Source organism: Musca domestica, unplaced genomic scaffold, assembly GCF_030504385.1.
Source record: "Musca domestica strain aabys unplaced genomic scaffold, Musca_domestica.polishedcontigs.V.1.1 31, whole genome shotgun sequence".
NCBI lineage: Eukaryota > Metazoa > Arthropoda > Insecta > Diptera > Muscidae > Musca > Musca domestica.
The window spans coordinates 8072769-8096661 of NW_026712309.1; the positions used below are offsets into that span (position 1 = coordinate 8072769).

The 23893-nt window shown below is 34.1% G+C and overlaps 1 protein-coding gene across 1 annotated transcript; it reads left to right on the top strand.

Annotated features, from left to right (window-relative positions):
• Positions 1 to 7064: 7064 nt before the first annotated feature.
• Positions 7065 to 9775, top strand: LOC101888799 (phosphoenolpyruvate carboxykinase [GTP]). Its single transcript, XM_005191907.4, has 2 exons — positions 7065 to 7353; positions 7496 to 9775. Exons 1-2 carry the CDS (start codon positions 7322 to 7324, stop codon positions 9399 to 9401), a joined length of 1938 nt encoding a protein of 645 aa, XP_005191964.1. The 5' UTR covers positions 7065 to 7321; the 3' UTR covers positions 9402 to 9775.
• Positions 9776 to 23893: the final 14118 nt, after the last annotated feature.

Below are 23893 nucleotides of genomic sequence, written 5' to 3' on the forward strand. Positions count from 1 at the left end.
GTCCTTCGGATTTATTAATTTCATAGCAAATGCCAAGCGTGCAGGAAACTGCAATCTTTTGAAGGTGACTGGCATTTCTGTTGCAATAAAATTATTCGAGGTAGCAACATAGTTCCCCGTAATAATCGTATCCTCAATTAATTGTTGTGTAGTTTTTTACTGTTAGCCTAATACCATTGCAGAGGCGTTGTGGGTCAATGATTCATAATAAAATCATATCCCAATCTGAACCGATTTCAATATAACTTGACAAAATTTACTTTTACAACAAATTCCGCCACTCCTTTCATATTTCATTGAAATTGGAGGTACATACCGTGTTTGGTGCATCGAACATGTGAAATCGGCCGAAAATATCCAAATCCAAACCAATTTCTTATTAATTTGTCAAAATTATTATTGGAGGCAAATTCCGCCACACATTCTGAATTTCATTGGAATCGGACACACAAATCGGCCGAAATAAATAAATAAATAAATATATAAGGTCATGGTCATGGTATGGGTCATCACCCGGATAAGGATACAACCCTATTTCAAGAATATTTTGCACTTTAACCATTTTTTTTCATACTAATTGCGTATTGAGAAGAAACCATCCTTGCAAAAAATGATCATCTTTTGGTATCACTATTATATGGTTTAAGCTATTTTCACCTGGTCACTTTTTTCATTTTTTTTGCCCTCTTCGCCAAAAATTTTAAGTTTTCGGACCACATCCATCAATTGATTTGCTTAAAAAAATTGTATTAGATTGTACTAGGCATTTAGTCCACTTTCCAAGCCAATGTGCGATCAGAAATGTGCGATCTCTTTTGTATTTGTTGTGAATGTAGATTTCGGATGTATGTCTATATGAAATAAACTACGAAATGACAAACTGAGACTCATTCAGTCGGAAACATGAAAGAATTACGAATATCTCCAACGCACAATTAAAATGAAAAAGAAATAATTCCTATCGTACGGTAATAGGAAGGAGATAGTTATGTTTGTCTATTCTGAAATCGTGCTGCTCTAATTAAGAGGTGGAAAAAACTATATACCACTCAGAACGGTATTCTAAACGTTGGAAATAGAAATTCCAAACTACAGTTTATTTGAATGGAAAATGTTTCTAAGCTCTTTACAACACCAAAAATTGTGTTGAGTTTTCACCCGAAGCTATTATAGATGTTCTATACCATATAGCTTTTTAACAATCAAATTAAAGCCTATGCATGAAAAATAAGATCAGTCTATTCAAAATATTTGAAATCGACGATAGATGAACATCTATTATTATTTGTGCCATGAATATTTCTTTCTATTTAGAAATTACTATGGGGTCATTATTTACAATAAAAATTGTGCCACTTACATAAGTCAGATCCATGATTTATTATGCTTTAAAAAATATGCATTAATGACTAAATTTTTCTAAATTTTTGGGAGGTACCTCCGATTCTGATGTCATATCTCCCATATATATGACGAGAATAGCATTATCCTTTCATTATATGCAAAATTTGTTGTCTAGGCACAAATAAATTGTAAACAATTGATGCTTTACTCAATTACTTGTTTACAAATGAGATTAAAGCTTGATAAAGCGCAGGAAATTTTTCTGATGCAATTTAGCACAGATTAAGAAGAGCCAATTTTCTTTTTAAACAATATTTACAAATATTTGTATTCCTCGGAAATGTTTACATATAAAATTTAGAGTAATAAAACGGATTAAACGGTACATGGTGGTACATTAACAAATTAATGAATAAGATTTTATGAATCATAATCCTAATTTTGACAGCAAACGGTCATAATCCCCACTTTATTATGGAGTTATGACCGAATAAAAACCGGTCAAAATCCCCATAATTGCAATGGGGTTATGTCCGTGGGGACTATGTCTGGGCGCCGAATCATACAAACTTACTTTTAAGCTTGCATTCGTACAGCCTTTCATTTTTTCCTTCCTGCATCATTTTAATAGTAATGAGTTAATCTGAATACAATTGTTTCTTATAATACGATTTTAATGTCAAAACATGCTCTGTTCCAGTACCAGCGAGAAACTACTAGTTTTTTCAATTTTTTTCGATATCATAAAGGGAAAATCGGTTATGGTACATTCTTGCAGTTCTGGAACAGACTAACATATAGGCAGTAAACAAACTTTTTTATTATGTCATGAGTACTACTAATGAAACTCACAAAAAAAAAATTAAAAAGTAGAAATTCTTCAAATCAATAAAACATCCAAGTATATTTTTTAATTTTTAATGAATAACCCGTTATTTTCCAGCGGCGGGTAAAGCAAAAGTTAGTTTTTGTTCAATGAAATTTTCAAATTTCAGGAATATTGCTGCTTCCATTTCCAACTGATTTAACTGTAATTGCCATTTCAGTTTCTCAGTGGATGCAAAAAGGACTACCTTTGACAACAATTTGACAATAAACTTAGTAGTTTTTGCAAAATTAATATAGTGATTTGACGCTCTTTAAATTTCAAATCACAAATGTTTTTGACGGCAATCTTAGTTGTCAGATGAGCTTACTGGCGGACCGTATAAAGGACATGGTGGAGAGGAATGCAAAATTGTTTCCAACAGTTACTGTCCCTATATTACTAGTCAATAGTGTATCTAAATGTGTGCTAATGCAGATAATGTCCCCTTTCAAGATAAGGACAATATCAACCGAATTCAGATGGAAAAAACACACACCTTAAGCAACTAATAAAGTAAATTAATAAATTAATGATAGGCGAATAGACTGAGAACCACTTGAAAAGTCATTGCGAGTATTTTCCCCATTACTTTGAAACATTCCTTTTCACGAAATACCAATAAATATTGACAAGAAAACATTGTTACAATAGGTATGTTCAGTACAAATTATTCCGACCGCAAGAATTTCGCAAAATGTAATCGAATAACATACAGAAGCACATTTAAAGTGAAGTGGATTTATTGGTTATCCGCTTGTCAAGTATACAAGACAAGGTCCATTTGCTACTCTCTTTGATGTCTCTTTGATGGCTAATAAAACGTATTGTTTTAAAATTAAACAAAGACTATTTCTTCAATTGCGTTTATAGAGATTAACATTATTTTATCATTTCGCGTAGATTAACTAGTGTGTCCAGATGCAGTTTAATAGTGTGTGGCATTTTCCCTTTTTTCATTTTCATAATTTTAACAATGTTCCTGAAAAATTACTTTTTTTAAATAAAAAAATTAAAATTAGGGGTTTGAACTATCGTACTGCCTTAAATTTGTAACTTGAACCTTCAACAAATTCAGCTGTAGATTGATCTTAACGAATTTCAGAAGGTACAACCTAGCAAAACGTAATGCAAGTAGGCCCGCTTATATAATAGCATAGTACTCATACAACGGACCTCCTGATTTTCGGTATATTGAAGGCGTTGCTCCTAATTTCGAACCGAATCATGGGATATTCGGGATAATCGCTATATTACTTATATTACTATACGCGTATAGTATTATGATGACTTTGGGCACATTTTCAACGGAAACGTTTCACATTTGCTTTTTGATATTCAAAATTGATTCTAGCTATTTAAGCTGAATATTGTATACATAGATCCACGTTTTCCTACAGCCCCATATAATGGCTCCCACCGATATTGGATATTTTGATGACTATCGGCATTTTTTAGTGGAAATGTTTCAAGTAGATAACAATATATTGTTTCAGATAGATAGCAACTGCTGCAGTAGAAAGAGGTATATGTAGGCTCGCATTGTGTTACGGCCCCCACTCTATGTTATTCTGAAGACTTAACTGAATTCTTGACACTATGATATTTCAATTGGAACTCGTTTGAATTTGAATCTCAACACTTTAATTTTGAAATGTATTCATGATGGAGGTTTTGAAACGTTTGGCGCGTCTTGATTCAAAGCTTTTTTACTTGTTAGGTATTGTTTTTATTGAAAAGGTTTCCCGTCGGCAGTGTGACCGCTGGAAATTTTCAAAAAGTGTCACAAAAAGTATCATTTCTTGAAAAAAGTGGCACATATCATTTTAAATGGTGGCACAGAAAGTGGCACAATTTATTTCACATTTTATTTAAAAAATAACAGTTTAGAACAAAACAACAAATTCATCTATATGTAATACTATATAGTAATAATATATGTATATACATATTGCATATTTAACCAGTAAAGAAAGCTAATTTAGTAGAGCTCCGCATAACAATTAAAAGTTTTTATGGGAGAACTAAATCATACACGCTATGATTATAATTATAATTTAAAGTTCAAAGGACTAAATATGCCGAAGCATTTGTATCTTTTAAATTCGGACTTGTATTGCCCATTTGGTTCACAATTAGTTTGAAATCGGATAAAGATATATATGGCAGCTATATCCAAATCGGAACCGATTTCGATAAAATTTGGCAAAAGTTATTTCTGAGCTGTATTAGATATATTTCCCTGAATATGGTTGTTACGGAGTGCATATTACGGTTGGGGGTAACAAATATGACAAATATATATATGGGAGCTATAGCTATATATGAACCGATCTACACCAAATTTGACATACTAGCTTCTAGACTCAATTCGGTCGTAAGTGCCAAATTTTATCCAATTTGGGCAAATATTAGACGTTTGGTGAACAATCAGAGGTAAATCGGACGAAGTTATATATGGGAGCTATATCCAAACCTGAACTTCGTCCTTGGGCCAAACAAATGATTTGTACAAAATTTCATCTGGATAGGGCAATAAATGCGAACTGCACTTTGTTTACAAAAATACATGAACAGACAGACGGACGGACGGACATGCACAAATCGAATCAGAATGTGATTCTATGCAGATCATCAAAAGGGACTATGGGTCTATCACGTTTCCTTGTGATAGAACTTCAAATACAAAATTTGAAATAATTCCGGTAAAAATTGCATCTAAAATCAACAAAATACTGAATATCGGGGTACCGTAATATGTGGGCTATACGAAGACGTGGACCTGAACGAACAATTTTCTGTCACAGGCTGTAATATCCATTACGAACTTCAAATGCGAAAATTGAAACAATTCCGGTAAATAATGTCGCTAGAATCACCAAAATACCGAATATCAGGGGGTACCGTTATATGGGGGCTATACGAAGACGTGGACCTGCACAGACAATTTTCTGTCATAGGCTGTAGTAAAGTAATTAAAAATTGAAAGAAAAGAACAATGTTGACAACTTTGAGCATGCGAAAACCACTTACAAACACCTAATATAAGAGCGTTCGCTCTGAAATTTGCTATCGCAAATTGGAAATGGCAGCGTACGACGCTTTTCATTGTTTCATTTCATTTTATTGTTTTAAATACAGCATTTAGATTAAAATATACGTAGTTTAAAAAAAGGTGGCACAATGTATAAAAAAGTGGCACAAAAATTCAAAAAAGTGGCTCATTTAGGATCAAAATAAAAAAGTGGCACAAAGGTATCAAAGCCCAAAAAAGGTGGCAAAATTGATACTTTAGTGGCACAACGGTCACGCTGCCTGTCGGCAATATCCTATGTTCGATAAAAAAAAAAACTTTCGTCTGTTTTGAGTCGCGTGTACTATTTACACCTTGATTATATTGAACTAACTGAGCCCGACCGCGTCGCGGGCTCGTTGTTTTAGTTTATGTTTATGTTGAAATTATCACCATCAAGTTTCAAGATCATATCTCCATTGCTTTCTTTACTATAAATGTTTTTAAAATGTGCGCGTGGTAGGTCCAACAACGCCTAAAATATAATAACAAATGCTTGAATGCTGAATACTTAAAGAAAGGGCGTGCAAGAGGTACCGCGCCCCTAAATGACTATATTCACCGCATTACATTTCTGAATGTTCTATAAAAATTTTAGGAAATCGCTTCAGACGTTTTCGAGTCTGTAAGGAACATACAAAGATTAAACATAATAACTCACGTACAAAAAATATGTTTTTTTTTTATAGATTTATTTAATGACTTTTTTAATGCCTCTTTCGATTTTTCCTACCGCAAAATGGTTAAAATACCTTAAAGCTAATTAAATAAATGCCATTGATTACAAAACAAAAAGATTCCTTCGATTTAAAGAAAAAAGCAATGGACTTCAGTTACAACTTCAGGATAACCATTGAAAGGACTTTTCGCTGAACCACATTTAAAGGTCAGTGGGACACCATTCCGAGGTTATTTTTAAAACCAACAAAAGAAAAAAAACAACATAACAACGAGTAAAGAACTGGAAATAATCAGAAATCAAAACAATAACAATGAGCAAAAGTACAGCAGCAATGTTTTCAAATAAAACATGAAACAGGTATGGGTCGGTATCAGACGAAGGAGGGACGAGGTAGCATGTGTTTGTGTGAGATTTTTTTAAAGTTATTTTTGGGAGGTATAGAAAAAAACAATGTAGTATCGTTGGCACTCTGGTGTCGGGCCTGTTGCTAAACACAATTTTTTGTGTTTTATTTTAAAAAGATATTGTCGTCGTCGGCGGCGGTGGCTGCGGTGGCTGCGGTGATAGGAGAAAAGAACCGTTTATGTCATAAATACTAGCAACAAAACAAAGAGAGCTCCGCAGTTACACACATACAGGCACATACAAATACATCTGGTCGTAACTTATACATATACGCCACAACACACACACACATTATCAGAACTCGTAGTACTTCGATACAAACAATAAGAAATAGGTAAAACAAAACGACGAGCCCCCATAAAACAGCCAATCAGAAAACGAAGTTTGACCCCCTGTTCGATAGTCAAAACAAAACAAAAACATACATGAATGCGAAAACAAAGAGAAGGCAATAAACCAAAATACCAACATAAGGTCGCACCCGCCGCCCTCCACTGCGCCCCTACAACCATACACTGCGATCATATACCAAACGCGCCAACAAATACACATGGATCTTGACGCCGACACAGACGATCGTCGATTTCGTAGAGATAACACAACAATAACAAACCGATCCAAAAGCGAGGCAACGAGTTCTAGCTGCGTCTAGATGTCCACCAGCGAGCATGGGGTATAAAAACGTCCACAAAGCAGAGTAGTGCCATCAGTTGCTCGAGTTCTGAGTAAATGGAAAGATCAAGTGAACATTTCAGTGGTCTAAAAATAAAATTACTTTTTGACAAAAAACTCTGGAAGAACATATGAAAGTCGAGAGAAGAAATCTGTAATCCAAGCACAGATAGATAAATACCAAAACTTGTGATATTTCAAAGTGTGATCCTTATTTGAGTGCAACTTTTGTTTCTTGTAATTACTAATACAACAAAAAGAAAAACAAAAACTTTTCAAAATGCCTGAACTCATCGAACAAAGCAAACCCATGTAAGTACTCATGACTTTGATGCCTCAAAGATTGCATGTCTGCAACAGCTGGTTGGCAACTGAACACGCCAACGTGTTGCAAGATTTCGTCAGACGGTCTTTTAATGGAATGTTTGGCCTTTTGGCTTTTTTCTCTTTACAGTTCCAATGGCGCTTTGCCAATGCAAAACAAGACCAAGGAAGACAACTGCGGCCTGTACAACCACATTCGCGGCATAAATGTGTCTTTTGGTTCTGTCCAGAAACTCACGCCTGGAGTCCAGGCCTTCGTCGACGAAGCCGTCGTTTTATGTCAACCTGAACAAATCCATATTTGCGACGGTTCCGATATGGAGTACAAAATGTTATTGAAATTGATGTGCGAATCTGGCACCATTGTTCCTCTGCCCAAGTACGAAAACTGCTGGCTGGCCCGCACGAATCCTGCTGATGTTGCCCGTGTTGAATCCAAAACATTTATTTGCACTGAACGCAAAGAAGAGTCCATTCCTACCCCCCAAGACGGGGTAAAAGGCACTTTGGGAAATTGGATCTCACCCGCTGATATGGAAACTGCCATTAAAGAACGCTTCCCCGGCTGCATGAAGGGTCGCACAATGTATGTCGTTCCGTTCAGCATGGGTCCAGTTGGATCTCCTCTATCCAAAATTGGAATTGAAATTACTGATTCTGCATATGTTGTGGCTTCCATGAGAATTATGACCCGAATGGGAGCAAGCGTTTTGGAACAATTGCAAAAGAAAGAAGAATTTGTGCGTGCTCTTCATTCTGTTGGCACTCCCGCCAATGGCGTCATTGAACGCAGCTCCTGGCCTTGTGATCCCGAGAGGACCATTATTTTGCACAAACCCGCTGATAACATGATTGTCTCCTATGGCTCTGGCTATGGTGGCAACTCTTTGCTGGGGAAGAAATGCTTCGCTCTCCGTATTGGCAGTACCATTGCCAAGAAGGAAGGCTGGTTGGCGGAGCATATGTTGATTTTGGGAATTACTAATCCCAAAGGCGAGAAAAAGTACATTACTGCCGCTTTCCCATCAGCATGCGGCAAAACCAATCTAGCCATGTTAAACCCCACCCTTCCAGGATATAAAGTTGAATGTGTGGGTGATGATATTGCTTGGATGAAGTTCGACGAGCAGGGCACACTGCGCGCCATCAACCCCGAAAATGGCTTCTTTGGAGTAGCTCCAGGCACATCCATGGAAACGAATCCCATTGCCATGAAAACAGTCTTCAGAAACACAATTTTCACCAACGTTGCATCTACCTCGGATGGTGGTGTTTACTGGGAAGGAATGGAAAGCAGTTTGGCCGAAGGTGTGACCATAACCGACTGGTTGGGCAACCCATGGACTAAAGAGTCGGGCAAACCAGCTGCTCACCCCAACTCCCGCTTCTGCACGCCTGCCAATCAATGCCCCATCATTGATGAGGCTTGGGAAGATCCTGCCGGTGTACCCATCAGTGGAATTCTTTTCGGTGGCCGCCGTCCAGCTGGTGTGCCATTAATTTATGAGGCCCGCAACTGGACCCATGGTGTATTCATGGGTTCGGCAATGCGCAGTGAGGCCACCGCCGCAGCCGAACACAAGGGCAAAGTTATTATGCATGATCCATTTGCAATGCGTCCATTCTTCGGTTACAACTTTGGCCATTACGTCCAACATTGGTTGAGTATGGAGTCTCGCGGCAATGTTCCCAAGATCTTCCACGTCAACTGGTTCCGCAAAGGTGCCGATGGTAAATTTATGTGGCCCGGATATGGTGACAACTCCCGAGTCCTCGAATGGGTCTTGCGTCGCATCAATGGCGAAGACTGCGCAGCAGAGTCGGCAATCGGTTATATTCCAGCTGAAAATCAACTAAACTTGGAGGGCATGACCAGCAGTGTTAATTTGGCTGAGTTGTTCTCCTTGCCCAAAGATTTCTGGACACAAGAAGTCGAAGAAATCCGCAAATACTTTGAATCGCAGATCGGTTCCGATCTTCCCGCCGCCATCTACAATGAGCTAGAACAGTTGAAGCAGCGTATAGCTGCCATGTAAATTCCTTTATTAAAACATTACAAACATATTTGTTGTATAGATATTGTCCAAGACATTTTCACGCTACCTGCCGGATATGGATGTGTTTCCGTCCATGTTCAATAGTCCGCAAACATAATTTTGTACTTCATTTTTTTTTTTTTGTTGAAAGACGTCCATATTTAATTTATAACAAACCCATAATTTTAAGATGTAGCCATTAAGAACAAATATATTGCCATATTTATATACCGGTGCATGCCCCTGAGGTGCTGCACATTCATGTATACTGTACTGTACATACTTCTATTGTATCAAAAATGTTATTTTTTTAAGAAAAGTTAATATTTTAAAAGAATGTACCAAATACAGAAAAATATCAAACTATAACAAAATGCTTATTTTAATTTTGGATTCACTCATAACCACATAAGAAAGTTTTTTCAACTTCAAGGCAAATGGGAAAATGCTACTCTGTACTGGAGTCTTAGTTTATCAAATATACATTGAACAGTTGGTTTAATCAATTTTCCAAAAAAATTCTAACATTGAGGGTAAAAACATGAACGAAATTGAATAAAAAATAGAAGGACAAGAATTCAAAAATCTTACCAGTAAGGAAAAGTCAGAAGTCGTAGAGCTCCCATATCAAAATAATTTATTTGAAGTACATCATACCACCTATCAACATTTGGCTTTAGAGCAGTTATAATAAATTATATATAAACTAGCTGGCCCGGTCCGAGTTGCCGGCCCGTAGTTTTTGTCTGTTATGCATATTTGTCAAAGCATAATTATTCAAAGATATGAATGTTATAAATGTTCACGTACTGGTCGATTAGTTTTTAATTTTTAGTCAAATGAGCAGTAATTAGGAATTTACTGTACTTTGTACACCTCATAATTGAGGGCTAATTGGTTAAGAATGGCCAAAGTTAATTACTTTTTTAAAACCATTAGCACCTCAGATTGTGCATTAGAGTCCTCATAAGTCCCCCTAACCATGTCGGTCTGTTTGTCCGCCAAAAGGTGGACTTGAGGGGGTTCTATTACATGGAGAAAATTCTAAAATTTGTAGATATTAAAAAACTATGTTTTTATTTTTGAATTTTTCCTTTTTTATTCATCCAATATTTCGATTTCCTCCGGAAATCATCTTCAGGGATATTTTTAAAGTAAAAAGCTCGTCTATTGAGTTTAAATGTCACTATCAGTTTGATAGTGACATTTAAACTCAATAGACGAGCTTTTTACTTTAAAAATATCCCTGAAGATGATTTCCGGAGGAAATCGAAATATTGGATGAATAAAAAAGGAAAAATTCAAAAATAAAAACATAGTTTTTTAATGACCTTAAGCCAAGCTATTAACCAAATAAGTAAAATAAATATAACAGGTCAACAATATACAACAACAACATTTGTAGATATATTGAAATTTTTGTGTAAGATTTTCACACCCAAATACACATTTTTAGCCAAATCCTTTGAAATATGGTAAAATGCGAAACATCGACCTACATTGAAAACTTTCTTCACCCCTTATAATCCAAGATGACAAATAGAGGCCAAATCGAAAATATAGCAGAACAACATAGCATGTCAAACTGAAAAAAATCACGTGATTTAAATAAATAAAAATAGTATTATCCACCTCATAATTGAGGGCAGACTGATTTCAGAATAGTCAAATATAATTACTATTTTACACCCATTACCGTAATATGGGAACTAATTTTATTTGTTATTTAAATTGTAAATTGGAGACCCCATAAAGTCCATATTTTTCATCATAGTATAATTCAATGACGATTCAACAAATATTCGGTCCCGTGCTACTTTCTTATATTTGTAATTTGTTCATGTTTTCACAATTTATTTCATATAGATGTATATCCCAAGTCTACGTTCCCAACCAATATTCTCTTGGGGGTTGCAAATTCAATAGAATACAAATTTTTCAAAGTGGACTTGGGGATACTCCAATGTGGGGACTTTACATGAATAAACTTCTATGTGGCATGTTCCTTACCCCAGGGTAGCATAAATACATTTTTTAGTGGTCAAGACCATTATGGGCCCTACTCCGAAAATTTTATGCGAAGAGGTTCTCTACCCCCTTAGAAACAAAGATGCCAAATAAGGGCCAAAAATAGAAAAAAGTGGCGAAGACTCCAAAAATGGCTTAAATCATACGATGGTTATTTATGATCGATATCATGGCCTGCAAAAGCGATTTAAGGTATCTTAAATGTTCAGGAAGAATTTTTGGAAGGATAGAAATCCTTTTCTTACTAAAAGTCCCAATCGCTCTACTATTTTTGCACCCTATATATTTGGTATTTTACTGATTGTACTTTTTTGGTGAAAAATTGTATATAGTATATAGTGAAAAATTATTCTTTATTTTGTTCACAAAAAATCCACTGAATTCAATATGATATTACAAATTGAAAAAAATTGACAAAAGAAGAATAACAAATTGAAAAAATCTTCAATTTGTTCGCTGATTTTTTACAGCAACTGTTTAAAGATCCTTACAAAGTTTATCAATAGAATGTACTTTTATTTTAAAATTCAATTCCATTGGAAATTTTTTTCGATATTTTCCCGTTTTGAGAATTTTTGCAATGAGATCTCTTTTTTCGTGATTTTTTTTTCGACGATTTTGAAAAAGTAATTATCTTTTAACTTTGGTGTGACCGCATTAAATTATTTCGGTATCATCTATTCCATTTCGCCACCACATAATTCGGTACTACACTTCCATGTAACCCACCATCAATTTCAGTTCTCAAGAAATCAAGTCAATTAAATAAATTGGTATTAATATTCGAATTCAAAAAAAATATATAAAAAACACTACAAATGTACATTAGAAAAAAGTAAGTCAAAATGGAAAAAATCATGCAAAATAAAACAATACTATTGTACATTTCAAAAGTCAAAATGAATATATATATATATGGACGGGCGGACATTGCTAAACGCATAGAATTTTATGCTGATCAAGAATATATACTTTGTGGGATCTAACATGTATATTTCGAGGTGTTAATATGCCCCCATACTATTGTGGAGGGAATAAAAAAGCGTTAAGTTTCAGGTCGACCTTTTAATGCCCTACACAACCAGGTGTATAAAAGTTATAAAAATAATAAAAGTATAGGGAATTAAAATTGGATCGTGTTGCATTTTATAGGACCATGTCACAGAAATCCGTTACAGAAGTTATCTTTTGCGAGTTTTAAATACGAGGTAGATCTCGTTACGAAGACTAACTATAAACAAATCGGCTTGAAAATGTGACTTAAATCATCAGAAGGATGGAAGGAGGATGTAGAACCCATTACAAAACACGGAATATCGGGAGGTACCGTTGCATGGGGAACGACAAAGCCCTGCCTACTGACAGAATACACACATATGCAAAAATTTTACTTTCTTGTATGTGTCTCTAGACTGTAAACGGGATGTCTGTGTAGTCCGAGGTTTTTTTTTTGTTTATTTCAATTAAACAAAAGAATATTTATAACTAACTAAAATGAAATATTATATTAGCTTCGAATATTTTTTAGCTATATTTGTGAAAAATGTTATGAGCAAACAAGAAATGGGAATTCAGTGTGAGATTTTTGTTATATGGCGACACGATACGTACGATTTTTTGTGGAATTGAACAGAGCCATCTAGTGAATTTTACAAATGAATTGCCAACTTCCTACAATTGGGTATAGGGTGACTCATATAATTCGTAACTATTTAAAATACTTTATACCCAAGACATAAACCTACATCTTTTATAAACTGTTCCCTAGGTAGGAAGATGGGATAATGATATGAATGAAATTTCTATTTTTATGAGTGTTTGGGATTAAATCATAGACTAGTGAATACATAGACGAAGGAATGCACTCACCGCTTATCATCGAAAAAATATGGATCGGCAGATGGCGCCTATGTCGTTTCAGGAGTAAGAGCGAAAATATTGAATTCACTCAATTCTAAAATATTAAAAATATCAACAACTAAAGGATATTTGACAATTAAAAACTGTTCCATAATAAACAAGTTAAAAGGCATTAATTTCGGCCGGGTCGAACTTTAAATACCCTCCACCATGTGGAACGAATTTGTAAATTTTCAAAAAGTAAAATCGGTTAAAATCTTCAAAATACTGAATATAGCTGTTATATGGGGGTCTATTCGACGTGGACCTACATAGGCATTGTTTGTCATAAGTCATTACCATATTCAAATTCGAAACTTGAAATAAACGGTGAATAATGTAGCTAAAATCATTAAAATATGTACTGTATATAGGGAGGTACCGTTATATCGAAGCTATACTAAGACCTGGACCTGCATAAAAAGTTTTCTGTCACAGGCTGTAACATCCATTACGAACTTCAAATACGTCATCTCAAACAATTTCGGTGAGTATTGTACCTAAAATCGTCAAAATACCGAATATAGGGATGTACTGATATATGGGGCCTATACGAAGACCTGGAACTACATAAACAATTTTCCAAATTTTCAAAGTTGAAACGATTCCGGTGAATATGGGGGCTATATGATAACGTGGGCCTACATGGCCCATTTACGAACTACTGGCAAAATATACATGTGTGCAAAATTTTAGTCTTCTTTTTTATTTCGTTCGAAAGATAGCGTGATTACGACAGACAGACATACGGGCTAAATCGTCTTAGAATTTTACGCTGATCAAGAATTATAAATTTATTTCACAAAATCAATTACAAGTTCATTCTATTTCTATACTGTAAAAAATGAAATGACTACCACTTTTACAAAAATCTTGTCATATCTTGGCAAAAAATGCATATATTTTAAAGGAAGTGGACTATAAAGGAAATATAAAGGATAAACAGGCCATAGAAGTAAAACGATAGGACAAGACAGATTAAAAATATAGCAGCCCTGTAAAAATACCTCTAATTTTAATAGCAAATGCCAAGCGTGTAGGAACCTGCCATCTTTAGAAGTTCAGTGGCATTTATATTGCAATTAGAGAATTCGAGGTAGCAACATACTTCTCCGTAATAATCGTATCCTCAATTAATTTGTGTAGTTTTTTACTGTTAACCTAATACCATTGCAAAGGCGTTGTGGGTCAATACTTCTTAATAAAATCATATCCCAATCTGAACCGATTTCAATATAATTTGACAAAATTTACTTTTACACCAAACTCCGTCACACTTTCCATATTTCATTGAAATTGGTGCGTCAAATGAGTGAAACTGGCCGAAAATATATATATGGGAGCTATATCAAAATCTTAACCGATTTCCAATTTGTGAAATTCATTATTGTAACCAAATTCCGCCACACATGCCCAATTTATGGGTATATTTATATATATGGGAGCTATACCCAAACCTCAACCGATTTCAATATAATGCGGCACATTTTTTGGAATCAGATCTCGTCTCCGTCCGAATTTCTTGGGAATTAGACATACATATCGCGTTGGGTACATCAAATAAACGAAATGGGTCGAAAATGTATATGGGAGCTATATCCCAATCTGAACCGATTTCAATATATTTTGGCAAATTTATTTGTGTACCAAATTTAGGCACTCATGCCGAATTTCATTGGACTCGGACATACGTATCGTGTTTTGTACATCAAATATGTGAAATCGGACGAAATATATATGGAAGCTATATCTAAATCTGAACCGATTGACAAATTTATTTTCTGATCAAAATCCCGTCACACATTCCAAATTTCATTGGAATCACACATACATACCGTGTTTGGTGCATCACATACATGAAATCGGCCAAAAATGTATATGGGAGCTATGTCCAAATGTGAACCGATTTCAATATAATTTGCCAAACTGATTTTCTAGACAAATTCCATCACGCTTTCCAGATTTCATTGAAATGTGGAAGCTATATCCAAATCTGAACCGATTTCAATATAATTTAACAAATTTGTTTTTGTTTCAAATTCCGTTACGCATTCCAAATTTGGGCACAGTATCTGTAATCGTATCTGTAATTTTTGGGAGGTGCCTCCGATTCTGATGCTATATCTCCAGTTCCAAGTGGAATTTCAAAAATTTGTATAGCCTTTCAGGCGATGTTGTAGCATAGACAAATTAGGTATAGACTAAAAAGTTGCCTCATCTGTTATCTCTGAAAAAAGTGGTTCAATAGATGTCGTTCATGCTGTGAAAGAGGTTCAGTGGACTCACTCAATTCTCTCACTATACAAAATATTGAATATTTTTATGATTCTTTATTATTTATCAATTAAAAACGAAACAGTGACTTTGTTTACTTTTACATTATCCAAATATGTCGTGAAATATAAAAATATAGAAATTAAATTGCAAAAAAATGAATAAATTGTTTTCGAAGTCGAGTGACTTCACTAGCCCTGAGTGACTTCACTGTCAATCATAGTGACATCTGCCGGAAGGGGTAAATTTTAAAACTTTTTAGTCTATACCTTTATTTGTCTATGGTTGTAGTATACTTGGAAATTTTCAAGAAAATCGGTTCAGCGGTTTTCGAATCCATAAATTACAAACAAACAAACATACAAATATTTTACTCTTTTATAGATATAGAAGCAGATGCAAAGACCTAAAATGGTAAAGACTGGACAAAATGCATAATGGGAAAATAGTTAATGTGAAAAATATATAGAGGCGCTGCTCACAACAGTGACATGTTGGCATAAAAATTATATTTACAGAGCAATTTTAAGAATAAAATTTTCTGTAAACCAAAAATTTGAACTAAAAATTGCATTTCACTGACGTTTGAATATTGCATTTGCTGTTAAAACAACTTAACATTGGTGATTATGTTGTTATGATATCGTAACAACAGAGGTATTTAAACCTGGTGACAATATTTTGACTCTGTCTTGTCCCATCTTTATACTTCTATGTCTAATTATAATTATTACATGTATAATTATTACAGGTAACAGCAAGCCCCAGCGGATATGATTCCATAGTAATACTAGTGTCTTGCTCGATATGACGTTTTGTGATTTAATTCCACTTCTTGCTATATAAAATAGGCGAAGCTGCGAAAACTTTTTTCGCGGTTAAAAAGCTGCGATATAACATTAGGTACGATAGTCGTATATTTCATATTTCCTAAAATTGCAAAATGTAGAATACTTTATGTGTGTATGAAGTTTGGTTTAAATTTTGGAAGGAATGTTGCTTTTTCCGCGAGTTTCTAGCGATTGCTTGAAGTGTTGAGAGATTAGGATCTACAGCTAACAACTATACATTCCGGGCAATGATAATAAAGCATTCAAATTAGATAATTGGGGAAATATTCTTCTGTATTTTTGAAATTAAAATAATTTATAGAAAATTAATTATTTTGTTTACATTTTTGGGCACACAACTCTGACATTTGTATTACGTACAAAAACAAATTTGTATGTGGTTGTTGTTACGATTGTTGTACAACAAAACTTGCTGTTACATGTTATTCTACTATGATAATACCCCATTATTTTCAAAAAAAAATATGAATATATATGTATACGTATACAAGGTGAGATGAAAAAAATGCAACCAATTTCAGACTGCTGTCATTTCTAAGCCACTCCTCCGACAGCTGTTAAAATTATTTCAGTAACAGCTCATTATTTTGCCTATAAGCATACAAAAGCATTTTGCTGAGAATTTTCCAGAAAAAGTTATTCGTGATGGAATTGAAGCGTAATAGTGTGATTTCTTTACATTTGGCTAGAAAACCACAAGTGGCTATCGTTAGAGCACTCCAGCATTTAAATGTGAATAAATCTTTTGTGTCTCGTACCATCGCTCGTTACCGTGGTACTGGTAGCGTAGCCCGACGTAAAGGAAGTGGGCGGAAGAAAACAGCAACACGAGCAGAAATGGTCCTAAAGAAGTAAAGAAGCGACTTCATCGAAACTCGCGTCGCAGTGGCCGAAAAATGGCTCGTGATATTTCATTCTGCAAATACATATCTCGAGCCATATCGCAATATTTCATTCTGCAAATATTCTAAAATGAGTTCGGGGTAAAGCCATTGAAATTCCAAAAAGTCCAAGAACTTACACCGCAACAGAAAGAAAATGGACTCAAAAGAGCTAAAGAGTTGATTCGCTTGGCCGAAAGGGGTGAACTGTTCAGCAGTTTGTAAACAAAGAAAATGATCGTGTTTACTTGCCAAAGAGGTCAACTGAAAATGTGCACCTTTAGTTGGCCACCAGAACTCATTGTGATGGTGTGGGCCGCCATAACAGCCGAGGTCGCTCTTCGCTCGTATTAATCGACCGTGGCATCAGAAAAATGCCGAATATCATCGCGAAAATATTCTGGAGGGTGTATTAAAGCCTTGGGCACTCAAACATTTTGACATTCCAACAGGACTCAGCACCATCGCACTCAGCACGCGCCACCCACGAATAGTTACAAAATGAGGTTCCTCGCTTCATTTCCAACGCACAATGGGCATCAAAATCTCCGTTGGACTACTGTGTCGGAGTTTTTTGGAAAACAAGGTTGGCACTAAAAACTTCCAAAGTGTCGATCACGTCAAGCAAGCGCTTCGTAGGGAATGAGCCAAAATACCGCAGAGCAACATTCGGGCAGTGTGTGACGGTTTCATTGGCCGTTTGAAGGCCATTTGTAATTCGTGCAAAAGTGACCAATTCGAAAAAATCTAAACTTATTCAAAAATTTGATGCTATTTCCGACATTTTTTGCTTTCATTCAATAAAATTAAAAAAAATTAACAATTATGGCGTTTGACTTTGAAGCAGTTTTTTTATCTCACCCCGTATATTTTTTTCATAACAAAACCAGAATTTTATTAAAAAATGGAAACATTTTGCATATAGTTTGCTTATTGTTGTAAATTGTAATATTTTACATGTCTAATTGTCACAGAAAATTTTAGTTAATTCGATCAAAGCTGTGCGTATTATTTTAATCCAAAATCGTTATATGATTTTGACAAAACATTTTTTTATGGGCACTCTCCAAATCTGATGTAAAAATTGCCCCTTGACTTCTTTCCAGTTTTAAACGTGCTTGGATATCTTGAGACAATTGTAAACTTATTTTACACCAATCTATTGCAGATCAGTTATTAATTGTCTTTGGGTTGAGTGTTTTCAATTTTGGTTTAGGACTCGTGACAAATTCTGGACGCCCGGATACGCTCAATACCAATTTGGGCTCCGAAAATCACAATTTTGGCCAGTTACACAACTCTAAAGTATTTCACTGCCTGTTCTTTGCCTATTACAAAAACATTAAGAAAGTTTTTTTTTTTAAGGAAAGGCTTTCATTCAAGTCTATTATTTCAAAGATTCAAACTGCATACGTTAAGAATTGTATGAGCACATCTGAGAGTTCGATTGCACCTTAGATGTCAATTAATGTTCATATTGGTGTACCTATCAGATAAAGAATATTTCTGATTTCGGTTCGTACCGTTTCAGTCGCAATGCAGCAGAAACATTCAAAATGTTTAATATAGTCCGTGTTCTGATCTCATAGTGCGTAAAAAACAGACTTACACCGATTTTCTCAATTAACTTTCAGTTGAATATTCAATTTTCAAATCGTTCAAATATTTTTTGAGTGCATGGATGTAGCGAATTGAAATTACAAAAATTTGGTTGACATATAAAGTTGCTACCAGCTGGCCTGACAGGGTAACCTCTTAATTCTACCATTATTGTGTTCTATCAGAGTTGTCAACATACATATTGTATGTGCTTTGTGATTGCAATAATAACTTTCATATCCATAATATTGTCAGTCCGCTCATAGCTATCCTTAATATTTATTTGGGACCCCAAAAAGTGTACTTGTTGTTGATAGGTGTAAAAGTTTTGTCAATTTAATCATATCTGTCTGTTGCAATCTTTCGGACAATCGATATAAACGCAAATTGTTGCGTATTCGGAATCAGTTCAAATTATGAAATGGTCGAATTAAATTGTTATTTTCACACACTTTATATTTATATCATGAATTTTCAGAAAGGTAAATATTAATCAACATTTCTTCCAAATGTTACATAGAGATACAAAAAGATTTCAAAAATTATCGTAGAAATAAGAAAATATTTGTGCGAGTTTCTTTCACGACTTATACTCCGACTACAGCAATCAAGTTTGGTGACTACCCTTGTTACACTCCTAAAAACTACATTATTTATTGCTTGTCCATCCAGCTTTAGTCCCTGCAACCAAGCTAATATGACAATAAACTTGACAAATCTTTAATGTTTATGTCAAAAACTATAACTATAACAAAAACGTCACAGTTTCTGATAGGCCATATTTGGTTACCTTGTCTTTCTATAATGTCCTAAATTTTTGTTGCTTTCTGTATATTTATAATAGACTAGGTGAACCCGGTGCGCTTCGCTACCCCTTTTTATTTTATATACATTTAAAATTTCATTTCTATTATATTTTGTGCGTTTTAAATAAAAAATAACAAATAACAAAGAATATAAAAAACGTATTTATTGCAATGCTTTAGGACATACATTGTTTTTATACCCTCCACCATTCTATGGAGGATATACATATTAACTTTGTCATTCCGCTTGTAACTCCTAGAAAAACTCATGTCAGAAACAACAAAGTATATATATTCTTGATCAGCGTAAAATTCTAAGTCCGTCTGTCTGTTGTAATCACATTGTTTTTGGAACGAAATAAGTTAGAAGGCTAAAATTTTGCACATGTGTGTATTTTTTCTAGTAGGAAGGTTAAGTTCGTAAATGGATAATGTCGGTTCACGTTCCCATATAGCCCCATATAACGTTACATCCATATATTCGGTATTTTGACGACAATTTTTCTTTTTTCAAATTTCGGAGTTGAAGTTCGTAATGGGTGTTACAACATATGACAAAAAATTGTCTAAGCAGCTCTACGTTTTTGTGTAGCCCCCATATAACGATACCTCACTGTATTCGGCATTTTGATGATTTTAGCCGCATTATTCAACGGGATTGTTTCAAATTTCGTATTTGATGTTCGTAATGCGTACTACAGGCTATGACTGAAAATTGCCTATGCAGGTGCACGTTTTATTAACAGGAATTATTTCAAATTTCGTATTTAAGTTCGGAATCGGTACTACAGCCTATGACAAAAAATTACTTATGAAGGTTTACTTTTTTACGGTTTTTTTTTTTTTTGAAAATTTTCAATTTTTTTTTAAATGGTGGGGGAGTTAAAAGTTTTATTTTTGGTTTTTTCTTCAGTTAGTCTAATACAAGTGCAATGGCGTGGTGGGTCTATATTTCTTAATAAAATAATATCCAAATCTGAACCGATTTCAATAAAATTTGGAAAATTTATTTTTGTACCAAATTTCTTCACTCGTTCCAAATTTCATTGAAATCGGACAAACATACATTAAAATGATAAAATTCCGTCACTCATTTCGAATTGCATTTGAATCGGACATGACATGAAATATGCATGAAATATGTGAGATCGGCCCAAAATATACATGAGAGCTATATCCAATCTGGACCAATTTCAAAGATAATTGGCAAATCTATTTTGGTACCGAATTCCGTAACACATTCCAAATTTCATTGGAATCGAACATAAATATAGTTTTTGATGCATCAAATAAACGAAATCGGCCGAAAATGTGTATGTGAGCTATATCCAAAATCTGAACCGATCTCGGTCGAGATCGGTCGAAAAAATAAACGAAAGGTAATTTAGTACCGTTTTTCCTTACACTTTCAATCAATAGATATGTGCATTCAACAACTATTTTTTCTGGAGTTACCTCCGATTCTGATGGTATATCTGTAGTTCCAAGTGGAATTTCACAAATTTATATAGCCTATGTGAAATTACAGGAAAATTTGTTTAGCAGTTTTTTAGTCTATAAATTACAAACATATATATATATATATATATATATATATATATATATATATATATATATATATATATATATATATATATATATATATATATATATATATATATATATATATATATATATATATATATATATATATATATATATATATATATATATATATATAAATGTAAGTTGTGTTAGTTACTACGCTTATAACTTAAGAACCGCTGGATTAATTTTAACGATTCACACAAATTCGGAGTTGTCTACTCTCCGAAAAGGATAATATCCAAAAAAATCGCGTAAAAATGTGATATATTAACATTTTCAGTTTGACTTTTCAAATGTACAATAGTAATGTTTTATTTTGCATGATTTTTTTCCATTTTGACTTACTTTTTTCTAATGTACATTTGTAGTGTTTTTTTATATTTTATTTTTGAATTCGAATATTTATACCAATTTATTTAATTGACTTGATTTCTTGAGAACTGAAATTGATGGCGGGTTACATGGAAGTGTAGTAGCGAATTATGTGGTGGCGAAACGGAATAGATGATATCGAAATAATTTAACGCGGTCACACCAAAGTTAAAAGATAATTACTTTTTCTAAATCGCTGAAAAATCATGAATAAGAGATCTCATTGCAAAAATCAAAAAAACATTTTCAATGGAATCGAATTTTAAAGTAATAGTACATTCTATTGACAAACTTTGTAAGGAAGGATCTTAAAACATTTGCTGTAAAAAATCAGCGAAAAAGTTGAAGACTTTTTCAATTTGTTATTCTTTTTTTGTCAATTTTTTTTTTTCAATTTGTATTATCATATTGAATTCAGTGGATTTTTTGTGAACAAAATAAAGAATAATTTTTCACTAAAAAAATTAAATAAGTGCGAAATAGGATGTTAACTGACATCTACCTTTCAACTCCAGGGCCTACATCGTGGGTTAGCTGAAAGATGCGAACACATTTAAACAAACAAAAATGACCGAAAAAGCTTAATGGGGCTCATTTCAAAGCGTGACAATGATCCGTCCAATGAGAGCTCAAAATGCAAAATTCTTTGGGAGAATAATAAGTAATATACCAATATTGAAATAAAAGGTGCAAAATAGTAGAGCGAATGGGACTTTTAGTAAGAAAAGGTTTTATATCCTTCCAGAAATTCTTCCCAAACATTCAAAATACCTAAAATCACTTTTGCAGGTCTTTATATCGATCATGACTCATGGATAAGGGAACAACCCGATTTCATATTTATATAACCATCTATGATTTAAGTTATTTTTGGGGTCTTGGCCGGCCACTTTTTTCATTTTTTTGGCCCTTATTTGACATTTTTGTTTCTAAGGGGGTAGATAACCTCTTCGCATAAAATTTGAAATTTTCAGAGTAGGTCCCATATTGGTATTGACCAAATTCATCAATTGATTTGGCTAAAACATTTTATTTATGCCACCCTGGTGTAGGGAACCATCATACAGATAATTGCCACATAGGAATTTATTTAAGTAAACTCCCCACATTGGAGTATCCCCAAGTCCACTTTCACATCTAATGTGTGGTCAGAAAAGAAAATTTTGTATTCTATTGAATTTTTAACCCCCAAGAGAATATTGGTTGGGAACGTAGATTTGGGATGTGCATCCATATGAAATAAATTGTGGAAACATGAAGAAATTACAAATATAAGAAAGTAGCACGGGACCGAATATTTGTTTAATCATCATTGAATTATCCTATGATGAAAATATGGACTTTAAGGGGTCTCCAACTTACAATTTAAATGGCAAATAAAATTAATTCCCATCTTATCATTCTGCCCTCAATTATGAGGTGGATAAAACTATTTTTACTTATTTAAATCACGCGAAATGCTATGACATGCTATATTGTTCTGCTATATTTTTGATTTGGCCTCTATTTGCCATCTTGGATTATAAGGGGTAGAAGAAAGTTTTCAATGTAGGTCGATGTTTCGGAGTAGTGCCCATATAAAGAAGGTACCTCCTAATTTAACCACATTTCAAAGAATTTGGCTATTAATGCGTATTAGGGGGGTGAAAATCTTACACTAAAATTTCAACATATCTACAAATTTTAGAATTTTTATCCATGTTATAATACCCTCACAAGTCCACCTTTTGGCGGACAAACAGACTGACAAGGTTAGGGGGACTTATGAGGACTCTAATGCACAATCTAAGTTGCTAATGGGTTTAAAAAAGTAATTAACTTTGGCTATTCTTAAATCATTCAGCCCTCAATTATGTAGTATACAAAATACAGCAAATTCCAAATTACTGCTCATTTGACTGGAAGATTTTGCTACGATTTTTACCATATTAAAAATTAATTTGATCCCTTATATGGCGATAAGATTGATATATACTTTTTAATAGATTTGTATAGCACATCCACACAGTTGAAATGGGTACAGGTATTTTAAAACACTGTAAATCGACCTGTACGTGAACACTTATATCAGTCATATCTGTGAATAAATTTGCTTGGGAATATATGCATAATAGACAAAAACTACGGGCCGGCAACGCGGACCGGGCCAGCTAGTATATATATATATATATATATATATATATATATATATATAT

Excerpts from the sequence above, each read along its gene's own strand:
- LOC101888799 (XM_005191907.4), top strand. The coding sequence starts at position 7,322 with ATGCCTGAACTCATCGAACAAAGCAAACCCAT. Across the intron at positions 7,354-7,495 it reads ATCGAACAAAGCAAACCCAT|TTCCAATGGCGCTTTGCCAA; the intron begins GTAAGTACTCAT and ends TTCTCTTTACAG.